The 18,294-nt window shown below is 33.4% G+C and overlaps 1 protein-coding gene across 3 annotated transcripts in view; it reads right to left on the minus strand.

Annotated features, from left to right (window-relative positions):
* Window positions 1–18,294, minus strand: part of PIBF1 (progesterone immunomodulatory binding factor 1) — a 212,723-nt gene that overhangs the window by 57,254 nt on the left and 137,175 nt on the right. For 2 of the 3 annotated variants that reach the window (XR_010937036.1, XM_067713708.1), the window contains exons 13-14: window positions 16,100–16,190; window positions 8,772–8,874 (exon numbers count right to left, since the gene is read on the minus strand). Coding sequence is in view for 2 of the 3 variants with exons in the window: in XM_067713708.1 (XP_067569809.1) it covers window positions 8,772–8,874; window positions 16,100–16,190 (194 nt within the window). In the remaining variant the exon portion in view is untranslated. Of the gene's footprint in view, window positions 1–1,870; window positions 1,959–8,771; window positions 8,875–16,099; window positions 16,191–18,294 lie in introns of all 3 variants that reach the window. The other variant, XM_067713710.1, reaches the window with a different exon arrangement.

Consider the following 18,294-nt stretch of genomic DNA (forward strand, 5'->3'; position numbering starts at 1 on the left):
CCACATGCCACGGAGCAGCTGCGCCCGTGAGCCATGGCCGCTGAGCCTGTGCTGCGCAACGGGAGAGGCCACAACAGTGAGAGGCCTGCGCACCCCACAAAAAAAAAAAAAAAAAAAAAAAATCTAGCAATCTAAACTTTTGTAACAAATTACCTGGATTGCATTAAGTGCCTCCTAAGTACAAAACTCCAGGCAACTCAATCCATTTGGTCACTTGAGATTGTGCATGTCCTTTTCTAAATAAGTTTTCTAAAATTAAGTTAGCTATAACAGATAAATCTGTAAGTGCTTACACTAGAGGACAAGGCCTTTGTGAAAAAGGGTGTATACCCTAAGAGGGCAAGACCATGCCTCCTTTGTTTATCAGTGGTTGAATACAGTGGGAGTTTGATAAATATTTACTGAATGACTAGAAAGAGAAAGAGCAAGAATCTGGAGTAAGGAGGTGAAGGAAGACCAATTCTTGTTGGTAGTAATGTGGCATAATTTATGATTTAGCCTAGATTTTCTACTGTTTAATAAACTCCACATCGACACTCTTAACTTGGTGGTTTCTTGAGAATTAGGTGGACATATACATACACACAAAAAAGGAAGCCAATTAACTTTCTTCTCTTTTACACTGGGCCAACTAATGAAGCAATGGTCTGAAGACACTGGACATCAAGCATTGAAGGACAGTGACCCCTGAGACATGGGAAACAAAGTGAGCCCAGCCCCACAACTGCTCCAGTTTACTGCATGGAGAGAGTTTCCAGGCCATGGTGCAGGGAGAGAGAATCAAGGCAGAGCCTGCCAAACTCCTTGAATTAAGGAGCTGCTGCTAGAAGAAGAACTTAAGGTGGCTACAGTTCACATGGCAGAGTGCTGAATAAAAGAGCTGCACAGAGAAAGAACACTAAAATTTGAGTATTCACATGGGCACTGAACAGTGCATGTGTGTAAAGAAGCTACGAGAGACTGAGACAGAACCACTGAAAAGATTAGGAGGAACAATCTCTGAAGATCACACAGGCCAGGAATTGTACTGTTCCCACCAGCCAAAGTAAGAAACCTACTAATTCACAGGACATGGGGTATAGTAACTAAAAGACTTTGGTCTCAGCAGTAGGGAAAACAATTAGCCTTAAGATGAACACTTCTTTGTTTATAAAAGCAAGACTTGAAAGGACAAAAAGTTTTCCAAGAAACTTAATCATGTCTGAGAAAAAAGCTTATAAAAACTTATAGGCATGCAAAGAAGCAGGGCAATATGCTATATAATGAGATAAATCAATATAATTGAAACCAATCAAGAAATGACACAATAACAGAATTACTAGATGAGGATAACAAAACAGTTATTGAAACTGTATTTCATATGCTCAAGAAAATAAACTTTGAAAAGGTTAAATAGAAACCTGGAAGATACAAAAGAGATCCAAATTGAACTTCTAGAAATGAAAACTATAATATCTGAGATGAAAACCATAGTGGACTGGATTAACAGCAGATTACATATTGGAGAAGAAAAACTTAGTGGAATTGAAGACTTAGTTAGAGAAACTATTCAAAAGGAAAGGAAAAAAAAAAAAGGCTGCAAAAATTGAACAGAACATCGTTTGTTCTATTGTAGGACAACTTCAAGCAGCCAAATATATGTGTAATGGAGTCTCCAAAGGGATGAGAGAGGGTAGGACAGAAAAAACATTTGAAGAAAGAACGGCTGAAACATTTCCAAATTTGATGATCTTACGGAGGAAAGAAGTTTGACAAATCTCAACCACAAGAAACATGAAGAAAACAACAGCAGGCCACATCTTAATCAAATTGCTTAAAGCTAGTGAAAAAAAGAAAATCTTAAAGCAGCTAGAAAAATAAGACACATTACCTAGAGAGGAACAAAGGTACAGATGACAGCATATTTCTTGGTAAAAACAATGTAAACTAGACGAGAGTGGAGCAACATCTTTCAAGTACTGAAAAAGAGAGAGAGAGGGAAAAAAAAGTCAACCTTGAATTCTTTACCTAGGAAAAATATCTCTCAAAAACAAAGATGAAAACAAACAAACAAACAAAACAAAGATGAACCCAGCAATTCTTAGGTGTATACTCAAAAAAAAATTAAAATAGGTAGTTAAGTATAGGGTGGTTGTCCTCAAATGTTCATAGCAGCACTATTCACAGCCAAAAGATGGAAATGACCCAAATGGCCATCAAGGGATGAATGGATAAACAAAATGTGATATATCTGGAAATCTGCTACAAGAGTAGACTTCAGGTGCTTGAGATTATACTACATATATCTTTAACTTACCACCATCCAGTTTCATGTCATATTTTACTACCTCACGTATAGTATTATACATTATACACAGTATTATACAGTATTATGTATAGTACATTATAGTGAGATGCTCACACCACACACACACACACACACACACACACACGGTAAGTATGTGAAGAGATAGGTATGTTAATTAGCTTGACTGTCGTAATCATTATATGTATCATCATGTTGTACACCTTAAACATATACAATTTTTATTAAAAATAATTAAAAAGTAAAATGAAAAAAGCAAAAATAAAAATTCAAGTTGCAAAACAAAAACTCCCAAAGGCGAAGGCCACGAAACTTAAGAAAAGACAGATAACTTCAACTTCATCAAAATTAAAAACTTTTGTGATTGAATGAACTAACAAGAAAGTAAAAGACAGCTCACAGAACGAGAGAAAATATCTGAAAATCATATAGCTAAAAGGATTTAATATCCAGAATATATAATGAACTCTTATGACTCAACAACAAAAAGACAAACAACTCAATTTAAAAATAGGCAAAGAACTTCAGCAGACATTTCTCCAAAGAAGATATACAAATGGCCAATAAGAACACAAAACAATGCTTAACATCATTAGTTATAAGGTTAATGCAAGTAGAAATCACTACAAGACACCACTTCACAGCCACTAGGACGGCTAGAATTTAGAAAAACACAAAAAAATGAAAAATGAGCATTGGCGAGGATGTGAGAAATTGGAACCCTGGACATTGCTGATGGGAATGTAAAATGGTGCAGTTGCTGTGAAAAAGTTTCGTGGTTCCTCAAAAAGTTAAACAGAAGTTATTGTGTGATCCAACAATTCTACTACTTAGGTATATACCCATAAGAACTGAAAACACATGTTCAAACAAACAAAAAAATTGTACATGAATGCTCATAGTAGCACTATGTACAGTAACCAAATGATGGAAACAATAAATGTCCATTAACTGATGAACAAAATGTGATATATTTGTACAATGGAATATTATTCAGTCATAAAAAGGGATAAAGTACTGACAGATGGTGCAACATGAATGAACCTTGAAAACATTACACTAAATGGGAGAAGCCAGACACAAAAGGTCACATATTGTATGATTCCATTTATATGAAGTATGTAGAACAGGCAAATCCATAGAGACAGAAAGCACATTAGTGGTTTCCAGGGGCTGGAGGGAGAGGAGACTGGGGAGTGAGTGCTTAGTGTGTACAGGGTTTCCTTCTGGGTGATGGGAATGTTCTCTAACTAAATAGTGATGATGGTTGTACATTACAAACACAACAAAAGCCACTGAATTGTACAATTTAAAATGGTTAAAATGGTGAATTTTACTCCAATAAAAAAGAGTGAACCCTTTCAGTCTATTTGGCCATAGTAGCATAACAAGAGAAATATGTTTTAATCTTTACTTTTGTTAAGAATAGATAGAAATGTAAAAAAAAAAAAAAAAGAGAAAAAACCAAACAACAAAACAACAAAAAGGTAAAATAACTTTTTGTAACATACAGAAGTGAAAAGAACTCATCACCAGCAGACCTGCTCTATAAGTATTGTTAAAAGAAGTAGATGAATCAGAAGCAATGTGATGCCAGGTAGAAATTTGGATTTACACAAAGGAATAAAGAACACAGGTCATGGTAACTATTTGGTTAAATGTAATACATTTTCTTCATATTATTATACTTCTTTAAAAGATAAAGTAAAAATGATAGCAATTTAATGTGAGGCTTATACATGTATAAATAGAATATGTGACAATGGGCACACAAAGGCTGGGTGGGGACATAGGAAAGTACGTATTATGGTACAGTTTTTAATCTATGCATGGGGTAGTAAAGTATGACATGAAACTGGGTGGTGATAAGTTAAAGATGTATATAGTATAATCTCAAGCAACCACTATAATAACAAAGAGCTACTGCCAATCAGCCAACAATGAGATAAAGTGAGATAAAGTGATAAAAAATATTCAGTTAATCCAAAAGAGGGCAAGGAAATAAAAGGGAGGGGGGAAGGATAGCTAGGACAAATAAAAAACAAATAGCAAGATAACAGACTTAAAAATAACCATAACAATAAACACATTAAATGTAAACGTTCTCCAAACTCCAGTTAAAAGTTGTATTTTGTCAGACTGGATAAAAAAGCAAGATACAATTATATATGCTGCCTATAAGACAACTGTAAGACATAAACAAGTTAAAAGTTAAAGGATGGAAAAACACATACCCTGTTAACACTAGTCAAAAGATGTGAAACTTTAAAATAAAAACTAAAAAATAACACCACTAAGAGAAATTAAAGAAGATCTAAATAAATGGAAAGATATAATGGGTTCATGGTCATAATATTCATATTATTAAGATGCCAATTTTCCTCATTTCATCCACAGACTCAATGCAATCCCAATCAAAATCACAGAGAGCTTTTTTTTTTGTAAAAATGATTATAGAATTCATATGGAAATGAAAAGGACACAGAATAGCCAAAAAGCTTTGAACCTGAACAGAGTTGGAGGACCAGTGCCACCTAATTTCAAGACATTATAAAGCTACAGTAATCAAGATGGTGTGGTACTGTCATAAAGAAAGACAAAGAGATAATTGGAACAGACAGAGAGTCCAGAAACAGACTCACACAGATTTTTAAACTGATTTTCAACAAGGGTCTTTTTTCAACAAACGATATTAGAACAATTTGGTTTTAATATGCAAATAAATGAAGTTCAATCTATATCTTACACACTTAACAAATGTTAAAAATGGATCACAGGGCTTCCCTGGTGGCACAGTGGCTGAGAGTCTGCCTGCCGATGCAGGGGACACGGGTTCGTGCCCCGGTCCGGGAAGCTCCCACATGCCGCGGAGCGGCTGGGCCCGTGAGCCATGGCCACTGAGCCTGCGCGTCTGGAGCCTGTGCTCCGCAACGGGAGAGGTCACAACAGTGAGAGGCCCGCGTACCGCAAAAAAAAAAAAAAAAGGAAAACACATATAAAAACACTGTGACCCTGAGTTAGGTAAAGATATTTTAGATACAACACCCAAAACGCAGTCCAAAAAAGAATGAACTGAAAAAATGGACAAGATAAAAACTTCTGCTTTTCAAAAAACACTGTTAAAGAAATGGGAAGACAGGCCATGGAGGGGGAGAAAATATTTGCAAATCATATAGCTGATAAGAGACTTGTATCTAGAATATACAAATAATTCTCAAAACTCAATAATAAGAAAACAATCTGATATAATGAGCAAAAAATTTGAACACTTCTCCCAATAAGAAACAACAAAGGGCAAAGAAGCACATGAAAAGATGTTCAACAATTATGAATCATTAGGGAAATGCAAATTAAAACTACAATGAGATACCACTACACACCCATTAGAATGGCTGAACTTAAAAAGACTGACCATATCAAGTCTTTGCAAGGATGTAGAGGAACTAGAACTTTCATAGGCTGTTGGTGGAAAGAGTAAATAATACGAACATTTGGAAAACAGTTTGGCAGTTTCTTAAAACATTAGATACCTACTATATGATCCAGCTATTTCACTCCCAGGTATTTACCCCAGAGAAACAGAAGCATATGTTCATATAAAGACCTGTACATGGATGTTCATATCAGCTTTATTTATAATAGATAAAAACTGGAAATAACCCAAAATATCTACCAACAGGTGAATGGATGAACAGTTGTTGTAAATTCATACAATGGAATGTTACTCAGCAATGAAAAGGAATGAACTATGGACAAATCTTGAAATAATTCTGCAGAATGAAAGAAGACTTAAAAAAAGTAGTGTGTGCGTGTGTGCGTATATGTATGTACATAACGTATATATTGATTCCATTTATATAAAAGTCTAAGAAATGCAAACTAATCTACAGTGACAGAATGCAAATCAGTGGTTGCTTGGGGACAAGGTTGCGGGTGGAGAGGGCTGGGAGAGAGAGATTCCTAAGGGGCTCTTTGGCGGTGACGCATGCATTCATTACCTTCATTTTGGTGATCGTTTCATGGTTATACGTGTCGAAAGTTATATTGTACAGCTTAAATTTGTGCAATTTAGTTTATATCAATTATGACTCAATAAAGCTGCTATAAAAGGAGTATTTGTTTTCATTTTGAATATTTTTTAGCACTTTAATTTTGGCAATTCATTTATGTATAATCTCAGACATATTTTGAATAGCATATAAATTATTGTTAATTCTAATATCAGTCATTTGAGTTTCATCTCCATATTATTCTCAAAAACTCCAAGCTAGTTTAAATATATAACCTGCTCAAAAAAATACAGATTCTGAAAAACTTTCCTTCTCTGTTTTTTTCACCATCTATCATGAATAGTCTATTGGTATAGAAGCAATCTAATAGTACCATCTTTCAGCTAATTAGTTTATGTCATTGTTTTTCAATTTAAGCAAGCAATTTTTGTGAGGCAGACAAAAGTAAAATCCATGGAATATTTCAAATTATAACGCTTTTTTTTTCAATCTCAAGGGAAAAATTATATGCTACAGTCAGCACAGACCTTTTAATTTAGGGTACTGATTCTCCATATGTCTTACGAAAAAATTTCAAACACACACAAAAGTACAGAACTGAATAATGAATCTATATGTACCTGTCACCAAGCTTCAATCATTATCAACATTTTGAGATTCTTGTTTTATCTATTGAGCTCCCCTCACCTTTTCATGGAACATTTTAAAGCAAATTCCAGGTATCATACCATTTCATATCACAGATATTTCAATATTTACATCTTTTTCTAATATGCCAACAGCTTTCTAAAAAATTGCCTCACACAAAGTTAATTATACTTCATTACCAGAACACTTAATTTCTTATGCTTCTCCCCTACAATTTGTATAGGGGTGTGTCCCATTTAGAAATTCTTGTTTCATTAACTGAAGTGCTCAGGAAGATGGTTTTTAAGAAAAGCAATATAAAGACATATGTATAAGTTTACAGGAATGTTAATATTTTTAAGAGAAATATTTTTGATAGGTTATTCTGAAATTAAAACAAACACGAGGGATCTAGAATATATTAACAAACAGAGGTTCATTTGTTTCTTTAGTAATTCACTTATTTATATATCCTTCCATGGTTCCACCCAGTTCCAAGCCAGTAGTGGAGCTGGCTTGTAGCAGTTTGTGAGAGATGGCTGGTAAAGTTTTTGGAATTTTGTGAGCTGGTTGTTAAACATCACTATTATTAAAAATTATTTAGATTTTAATAAAACAAATTTTATTAAAAAACCCCAAATACTCAAAAACTCAACAATTTTAATTTTACTATTATCTATGCTCTTCAGTTTACATGTCTATTGTACAATATCTGTGTGGTGGAAACATCATGTTTGCTACTGAGCATCTTTTCTCTACTCCGTGTTTAGTAATGTTATGTTGGAGGCCTGAAGTTAGTCATGGTGGGAATATTTATGCCACAGATATAAGCAAATGCTACAAATTAGAACCATCCCTCACACCCCTGCCTGGACAGCCTGTTGTTAACAGTGGCCAGCACAACACTGCTTCCACCTTGAGCATTAACTCTGAGTCAGGTACTGGCGTCACATGATATACTTCTTGTCTTTTGAAATTTGAGCATAACGATCCTTCTAATGTTACAGTATTAAAAGCACATTAAATAGAAGGCACCAAATAGACAAATGTGAATAGGTCTGTAGGAAAACAAATGCAGAATACATGGTATGTATTAATAATTTTTAATATATGCCTTTAAAGTTCCTTTATTATAAGATCCAAAATATTAACACAGAGAAACTTGTTATGCTGAAGCTCAGGAAATAAAGAACGCTAGGGAGGTAGCATCTTTGGTTTGAATTGTTTCATTACTTGAATTTTAGAAGCATATAAAGTGTAATTAGATAGTGATTAAATAAGAAGATTGGAAATACTATATAAAATGTATATATATTCTTTAAATGATACAATAGAATGCTAAGAAAAATAATTATGAATCTGATTTTTAAAGAATAAGTATAATTTGGGAACTATCATATACCAAAGACTGTGAGAGCTTAAGTGTATAACAAGTCAAGTGTGTTTAATAGATAAGTGATTTTTTATCAAAGAAGGCAAAAAGAAATCTATTTTAAAAATGAGGTTTTAGTTAAAAACTTAAAATGCTACCAAAATTTGCCAAACTTGTTTTGCCAGTTGATATTTGCAGAAATCAAAGCTTTGTCTGTCTAGTCTGCATTTATATTTAGTCTGGGCATTTAATCTCTCTTTTGATCTTAGGTTTTGCCATACACTTTAAGTTGTTTTATAAGGCTTTACCATTAAGTTAGTTTCATAGCTTGTAAAATCATCTTATACTAGCGAACAGCTTATTTTAAAACTGCTCAGAAAATACATAAAGGAGTAACAAGGAATTAAAATGAACACTGTGGTTCTTTATATGTGTTTCTTTTATTTAGGTTATTTACCTCTTGTGAAAGCTGTGTTACTTGGTTCTTTTGATGTTCCAGGTCTTTTAGAACCATCGAGTTTCGTTTTTCTAACTGAAGCACTCTTCTTGCCAAATGGACACTAGGAGAATGGAATAAGAAAATTAATGCTTACAAAAGAGGAATACTATCTCAAATACTCAAAATGTGTTTGTGTGCTTGAAAACTAACCATTTCCTAATAATACTTAAATATTAACAGGAAAAATATGGAGTCGAATAATATTTTCAGGTGTCAACAGTGGAAGACCAATATCCCAACAACTCAAAATTTGAAAGCAACATTAAAAATCTGCATAATAATGTAACTGTGATATACTGATTATCACAGTAATAGTTTCTAGCCCTTGCTATAAAAGTGGAAAGTTACATTATGATACTTGCTTGAAAAGACCGCAAGAAAGCAATTCACAGCTTTTCTTCATTTTTATAAAAATTTACCATTTACAAACAAATAAGGCAATTAGTTGAAACAGTAACTAACAGCATCAGTGTTTTCCTCAGACAACATAATGCATTTTATAATACAAAACACAACTGAATAGATTTTCTATTGAAAAAAGAGATGGAAAAGATGTCTGAAAAGTGGAGACAGATGTCTAACAGTAAAGGCAACAATTCTGTATTAAAAGAAACCACTAAAAGATCACACTGTGATCATCACAAGATGATCACAACTTATTGTATTGAGTGTAATCTTTAGTATTTTAAATCACATTAAATGTAAAATGTCCCAATTCTACTTTTAAGACATAATTAAGAAAAAAAGGTTTAGCTATAAGAATCATAAAATCATCCCTACTAACCACTGGGGCATAATTCTTTAAAAAATCTGCTAATAATGTTGAGAACAGATGTTGCTCCAAAGCCCCTCTCTGTAATTCCAGAAACTTAAAAATTTAATATTTATCACATTTTCATATTCTATATGACTTAACCCATTAATCTCTGAATTGCAAAATCTGTAGAAACTGAGAAGGCAGATGTTTTACAATGACAAGAAGTAAAATATTTTTGTTCTAAAAGAAATTATAGGACAGAAATAATTCCATTGTATTTCAAATATTTCCTAACATCAGATAAAGGAATTCATACAAAACTCTGAAAAAAAAATGCTAAATGTCACCCTATACATCTATTTCTAAGAACTTGTTATTCCAAATGAAAAAGATGAGTTCTTTTGTTATACAGTGAATTGGGTAGCTTATTTAGATATGCTCATATCTAAATTCCTATCCTTTCAACTGGCATAAGATTTTGCCTTAATAATCAGTTGGAGTCAGAGATGGAAAAGACACAGTCCCGTTTTTCTGTCAGTCATTTTTTTTTTTTTTTTTTTTTTTTGCGGTACGCATCTAGGCTCAGTTCCTATGAACTAGATTGGAACTAGATTGATATATCTAGTTCCTATGAACTAGAATGAAAGTTCTCCAATGACAGAAATTTTTTTAAAATTTGTTTTCTAACGTATTCTAAGTGCCTTGGAGAATACCTGGTACAATAATAATCTGTTCAGTAATAAACTGTTCAGTGAATGAACTTTATACAAGACCTCCTGTTTCTTTATGCCCTAGCCAACACTGGGCAATATCAATCTTTAAAAGTTTTGCTAACTTTACATATAAACAATAGAATCTTATTTTAAATTAAATTTGTGAGGTTAAACATCTCTACATTTGTCAGACATTTGTATTTCTTATTTAATAAATTGATGTTTATGTCCTTTTACCATTCACTTCAAATCTTACCTACGTGGTTAACTCTATTCTACATCTAAATTACCTAAAAATATCACGGCCTCCCAAAATCTCAACAGAACCAACCTATTTTCCATTAATGTCTACTCTGCTTAATGTCCCATAAACATGTTTTGTATATTCCTTCCACTGTACCTCTGTTGGTCCTCCAGTCTGGAGAAGATAGGTTATTCCACTGATTGGGAGCCCAGCTTTTTCTGGAAGGCTCTCTCCGAGGTCCACTTCCTCCATTTCTGACCAGGCCAGCCTTCACTGATCTCTATTCCTCTGACTGACATAGGCTGGCACAGAATACAGTGCTAAATTATATGGTTTTAGATATTTCTTGATAGTCTTTCAGGTGTTCATTTTTTTTCCCCCAACAGATACAATTTAAATGAAGACTTACCCTCTGTGGTGTGTGCTGAACAGAGGGGGCACTTACTAAATCCTTCCTGACTGATTTTAAGTAAATTTTGCTCAAATGCTAGAATTTTGCTCAAATTGCTACAAACCATATTCCAAGGTTGCAGAGTCTCAATATTAAAGTACAACTAATGCTCAGCATCTAAGCATTGAACTAGTAATAAAAAAGAGCATAAAGTTTATAAGGGAAGAAGGCAAATGTCACAGATACCAATTCACCGCTTCCATATTTCAACCTCCTAAACTTTTAAATGTGGCACATTGTTGTGCTGAGTGATTTGGTGCTATAGGTGGATTCTGTTTAGAAATCTGGGATATTAGAAGTCAGAAGACAGGAGGGGAGTTTAGTTTAACTGAAATTCAAAGCAAGACAAAAGAAGAATTGCTCAACTAGCTGAGTTTATGTCTCCTTAACGACAATGTACATACTATGAAAACAAATCTTTAATGAGTTTTTTTATAATGAGTAACCATGGATACAGTTAGGGGAAATGACTCCTGATAAAGTTTGTTTGTTTGTTTGGTTATTTATTTAGTACTGAATTCCTCAAGAAAGCACTGCTTTTACAGGCTCTCTGTTGGGACACGTACGTACAGCATACAATTCTTCTTTGTAATTATATAACTGCCATGTGATTTTTACCTGCACCAACATTAAGTTTTACATCAACTAGAAACCAATACCACGAGAGTATAGTTTTGTATTTGAATTTTAAACTAAAACTTCACCTCTTATCTGGTAAAATTACTTCCCCAAGGGTTACATCTTAGCTCTCTCAGCACCTCTTGACTCAAAATAAAAGTTATCCTCTTGGATTTGTCAATGGCAGTCAGTACTTCTGATTATCACATATAGTTTCATAGTAGCCTAGCCCAGGCAGTGTGAACATGGCCGACCTCCATTTATATCTGAGATATCAGAGCACAGTGGAGGACTGATGCTCTGTCCTGAGTCCTTCAATATTGGATGGTTCTCTTAGTATTACCAAAACTCCAAATAAATAAGTGTAGGTACTTAGTTACCTGCTAATTAGTTACTTGGTCTGAAATAACATTTGGTTTTTTGCTCTTTTTCAGTTTTAACAGGTCAGAGTCCTGTCTCAATTAGCATGGCATGGAAAAATGGTTCAAAAAAAGGGTACATGGGCCAGAACGATTTCAGCTTCAGAAAGCACAAGGTTGCTCCCTGCACTGACTGCTTTCTTGGCAGTTACTGAGGACTAAATAGTGGTGCATTATGATTACCTATAGTTATATGAGTTTTTTTCTAGTTTTTCTATAGGTTTAAACTTTCAAGTTGATCATGAGTAGATTAGCAATAACTTTTTAAAGGTTTCTAAAACCAACCCAAATGAAATAAGCAAAACTTTCTCTAAGGAGGAAAATGAGAACTCACACATGTGAGAATAAAGGAGATGAAAACAAAATTTCATTATGCACGAAAGTTTGCTAGGAAAATAAAAGCTTCCTCTGCTTTATTTTTTCCTTTATTATAAAGATTAGTCTACTGTGAAAGTTTCAACTTAAAGCTCTTTATAAAACTAGACAGAAACTAAAACAAAGATCAATAGTATGCAGTAAATCTTGCAATTTGAAAGGTTTAAAAACCTTCAGAAAAGTCTCCACATTCAGATATGCCAAAACAAACAGAGAAGCACACACTAAGGCCACATTAGTGCCTGGGTGTTACCCATTTAGTGTTACAGGTTAAAGAGCATAACCAAAACATGCAACTAGAAAATCTTGTTTGCTATTTTCAAAACAATCACTACCAAAACAAAAACATTACTTCAGATTTTCAAGTTTAGTCAAGAAGAGCCTTTTTTATTTTAAGCGACTTTAATTGTATATGCCCTTTTAACTTTCCACAACTTTGTCCCAGAAAGCTTAATGCAATATTTAGTTACTGTTCATATCTCTACTGAAAATTCAAAATGTGAGTAACCTTCTTTAACAATTATAATGTGTTTAAGATACACTTTTGGAAGTTATTTTTCAAACTAATTTTGAAAAATTAGTTTTGCTACTTCTTTATTGGAAACTAGCATTATGGTCTATGTCTTAAGAAACTGATTAATATCAAAGAAAGTGAATCTAAAACTAGTTTCATGTCCAGGAGTTGTTTCCACTAATTATTTCAAGAGGTCTCATTAAAATTTTAAAACAAAATTGTTTTAAATGAAAACTCACCTTGTGCCTCATTAAAGTTTCTGGAACATTGGCTTTACCTCGAAAATCAACTGTGTGATCTATTTATGTTAAGAAACATTAATTGACATAACAAACTTTTATTGGACACCTACTCTACGCCAGGCACTCACTGTGTGGTGAACTTCTTTGCATCCATTTTCTCATTTTAATTTCATAATATACATTGGGTGGCAATAGGTAACTAGTGAAAATTTTCAGTGGCTATCCAATTTACTAACAGCAATATGGCACTCAAAAACAGAAGGCCTAAAAATTAAAGTTGTGTATAACCATTAAAAATTACCTTTTTGAAGAATATTCAATGATATAAGAAAATGTTCAGGGTGAAATTATAAGATAAAAAATTAAATTTCTAAGTTACATACAATAATACCCTAAATACATAAGAAAATATATGTATCTGTATACATTTTTGAATGGCTATCTTTGGACAGTAGGATTACTGGTAATTTTCCTAATATTCTAAAATAAACATATATTATTTTTATAATCAGAAATCCCCTCCAATTAAGTGTTACCCTAAAATATTTAATTCTGGTTGTTGAATATATGAAATTTTAAATCAAATTTAGTATGAATGGGATATATTGTGTAGCAGATGAGAAATAAGTTCCTTTGAAATTTTAATATATTTTGAAATGTGCTGATGTATAATGAAAACTTTATTATGCAAATATTTCATTTGCCATTATGACTGAGTTATTTTATAATTCACCTTAAGCTTCCATTGCTTTAATTTCAAATGTGACAAATTAAATATAGATTCTCTTGAAGGTTATATTGCTTTCATCTTAAATAAATTAAACTTAGAGCACAAAGCCATTGACTTCTTTACAAATATCCATTAAGAAATCAAATATGGACTTTACAAACTTCAGAAATGCATCAGACCCTAAACAGGGATCTTCTTTGCCATTGGTCGATTTTGTGCATACAGCAGGCACTCAATAGAAGTTGTTGAATGAATGTGCAAAGGAATGCATAAATGTCCTCTTTGGCTATCTAGACTTACTTTCCCTTCACTCAGTTTAGATGACCTCAGAAGCACTTCCTCAAAATAACCCTCTGGTTCATCATGAGAAGAATGCCTGGCACCAGCTGGTAGGAGATATTAATAGCATGCCCATTAGGCACTTGTTCAAGGCACATAGATAGCTCAGTGATAAAATCTTTAGAAATATTTGGACAGTTAAGATTATTCAGAATATAAATCAGTTGTGGTTCCTTAAATCTTCAATCTCAATATTAAGAAATCAACATCTGTTTTGGAAATTCTTAAAAAAATAGTAAGATAATAGTAATAATTGCTTTTAATTTTAGAAGAACTCAGCATTTGGGGGCTAAAGAAAGAAAGCTTACAACAGAAAAATTCTTTTTTCTTCTTGTGACCAAGATTCTTTTGAAGGAATCAGATGATAAAATAGAGAAGAGAATGGACTTCCTCCTTCAAATTTCCGTTTTTAGCATTTCACCAATCATTTGCCACTGATAAGAAAGTCGCTTGCCCACAAAACTACATTTCTATTCCTCCCTTGGCAACATAATGCTCAAAAACAGAGATATGCTGAAAATCACAAATTATCCTAGGTCACCCTCAGGAGGGACTCAGGGGAGAATGGGAATGGAATGGGACTATAACCGATTTTTTCAAGTAATACATAATTTAGAAATACTTGCATCTTCACTAAACAGAATTAACCATTCCAACTACAATTTGATATCTGGTAGTCTTCTACCCTTGATCTGTTCAGTGTAACCAGTAAGAAACTTAAATTCTAAGCATCCTGTTGTTACTTCTCATAAAATGGTCTATATCTTACATCACTTTAGATAGCTGTAAAGAGCCGTTACCCTCTGAGCCAAAGTTTCTACAAAAGTATTAGAATTAAGATGAATTGTTTTTCTTACTTAGTGTGTAATGTCTCTAAACGTTTAAATCTATTCATGTAAAAATAACAGATAGCAGCTCTGAATCCTCAAATACTCAGATGAAGAGACATTTCTACTAGGTATCTTACACCATGCTAGGTAGGGACAATGGAGAATAAACAAGAATAAGATGTAGTTGCTGACCTTGAGGAACTTTCCATCTAGCTGGGGAAACAATATGGAAAATGAGAGCTAGTGAGATAAGACAAATGCTCTGTTGTATGGTATGTGGAAAATAGACATTATAGGCAGACAGATATACTACCCTCATCTGGGGTAGAGAGGTAAATAAGGCTGGAGAGGTAGGGCCACATGGAAGGGCTTAGAAGTCTGATAGAAACATTTAGATTTGTTATGGTAGCAAGCAGGGCTCTTTCTGCAAAGCAGTATGAATTCAGGTGGGAGAAAGGAGTTAGGAGTTAGGTCACTAGAAAACCAATTAACATAGGTACAATTTTCTCTTAGTATACTTTAAATAGTATCTCAACAAATAACTAGTGGATCTTCTAAAAATTTTCTTGGTCTTCACAAAGTGTTTTATACTTTCAATCACAGTATATATGCTAGCTCTACCTCTCTCTCCCAATCTCTTTCGTTTTCTCTCTCTCAAGTATACATCAAGGAATGTAGACAGGTGAATAAAAAACAAGTGAAAAAAAAAGGAAGCATAATTCATTAATTTTAACCTGAAAACTGTTGGTACAAAAAAGCATTTGTAACTCACCTGAAATTATGATGAAAATTAATTTAAAATGGTGTCATTATCACTGAATCCAATTCTAGGAAAATTCTAATGTACACTTACATTCTACCCAACATTAAACTCACTTAAAAATACATGAAATGCATGATTATTACTTACTGTGTTTGTGAGCAATTTAATATTTATGCATACTAAGAATAAAGTAACTTTATTTTGTCACTCCACTCAGTACCTCATCAAAAAGCACAATGTAATTACATTTAGCTTGAACGGATAAGTGAAATGAATATATATTGATTTTACCTTTGCTTTAGTCGTCTTTTGGCTGTTGTGGGAACATTAGCACCATAGCCATAAGAAAAAAGAATCCTTTCAGCCTCATCTTCATTTTCAACTGGAAAATATTGAAGTGTACAATGTGAAATATTTTTTTTCTTAAAAAGTATGGCAGAAGTGAAAATAAAAGAGGTCATAATAATGAATTAAGGAGCATAAGAACATTTAAAAGGGCTAATGCATAACCTCAAGCAGACCATTTGTAAGCAGCAGCACAGTTATTTCGTAAAGTATATGCTTGCTTGGATTTGTTCCATCAATTTTTAAAAGGTTTAGTAAGGGACTGCATCATATGACACGTTAAGTTTTCTTGTTATAAAGCATAATAATACAGATGTTATTTACTCTGAGGTTCAAAGGCTTTCTGCATGAAATGTATGTTATGTACTTCTGAAAAAGTAATGATAAACTCAATTTCATTACTTCTTTTCTTGATTAAGAGAAATGATTATTTTTAATTAGGAAAGATGTTCATTATTTTATCAGAAGAACAACTTTATCCTAACTTGCAATAATGAAATTATGCATTTAAGTAGGCTACTCTGTGAGGAAAATGTACAGTCCTAAGAATCTATTGATGGCATTTAAAAAAAAATTACAGAAAACACAGTAACACCATTTACTTCTAAATTTTGCTATTGTCACACCACTCCCCCAAAGGAATTTTAACTAACAGGTTAATGTTTTATGGGTAAAACGTTTAAATGCGATGACAATTTACTGTAAGTTGAGATGAAAAAATATTTAATCAAAGGCTATAAAAGCTAAAGGTTTTTTAAACCTTTAAAAAAGGTTTAAAATTTAAATTTAAAGCAGTTCATGACATATAACAATTTTTATAACATTATTCATCAATAACCAGTATTTTAATGTCAAAAAGAGAAACCTACTTTCAGAAATGTTTCAGGTTTAAAATAAAGCCAAATATTTTACATGAGTAAGTGAAGCTATTTGCAGGCCTATCACTGTAATATGCACTTATTTGTTGTTTGATCCTTCTGTAGTAAACATTTCAGGAATATTCATAAGTGTTTTTTGTTTTTCTTCAATTTTGACCCTATTCACAGTGAACCAAGATCAGTTTTCAGAGGTAGGATTAGTAGTTATGAGGGACAAGTGTAAGCAAGAGATCCTATGTGCCATTGCTGATAGTAACATCTATCATTGCTCAGATCCAAGTTGGCTTCTCCGATCCAGCTCTATCAGAACTAGAGCAGGCACTTAGATACCTATCTGACGCTTGTTTCTCTTAAATAGTTCTAAGGTCAGAAGAAAGAGGGGTAAATTTAGCTAACATCTCAAAAACCCATCAGTTATTGATGGACAACTTAAATTTGAGTTTAATACTTACTGGATTAATAACTCATGGGCTAACTATTCTAGTGGTGATTTAATTACAGAAACAATGTCCTACACAAAATGGCAAATGGTACTAAAGAGATATGAATGTGCCTTAGTACCACTATTTTTCCCATGCTAGAGGCATTAGGAAGGTATGGGGAGAATGACATTCACAGACAACGTGCAGGAAGGAACTGCAATGTGTAAAGGCACAGAGCTGTGAAGTTTCAGTAATTGTGAGAAAAGTGGCTGAAGTTAGTCTGGAAAACAATAGTAGTAGAAAGGGCGGCCAAGTTCCAACTGTGAATGGGACTAAAGTCTTGTTTGCTAGGCTAAAGAGTCTGGATTTTATTCTAGAGACAACAAGAAATTAAGAGGTAAGTGTCACAGGTAAGTGACATGACCAATAGATTTTTGTTGTTGATGCTGATATTATAGGAAAAAAAATTCCAATAATGGGAAAAGGGTGACCTAGATTGGTAGCACGGAGAACTCCTTACAGGTTATAGTAATAATCCAGTTGTGACTTGGTCCATAATAGCAATGGAGGATGGAGAAACGAACCTGGATTCTAGACAAATGAGTAGGTATGCAGGTGAGATGAGGCACTAGATAGGATGAGGGAGGAATCAAGGTTGACAAAAGCTAGTTGGGTAATTAGACAGACTTTAACCTTACTAACAGATCGAGAATACAAGAAAATTAATACGTCTTAGGGAAGGAAGGGAAAATATAAATAATGTTACATCTTCAATGACTGCAAGAATTCCATACAGACCTGTGGAATCACTAGCCTGTGGCCAGTAACTGAAATTGTGGAA

Source organism: Pseudorca crassidens, chromosome 18 (assembly GCF_039906515.1).
Source record: "Pseudorca crassidens isolate mPseCra1 chromosome 18, mPseCra1.hap1, whole genome shotgun sequence".
NCBI classification, from domain to species: Eukaryota; Metazoa; Chordata; class Mammalia; order Artiodactyla; family Delphinidae; genus Pseudorca; species Pseudorca crassidens.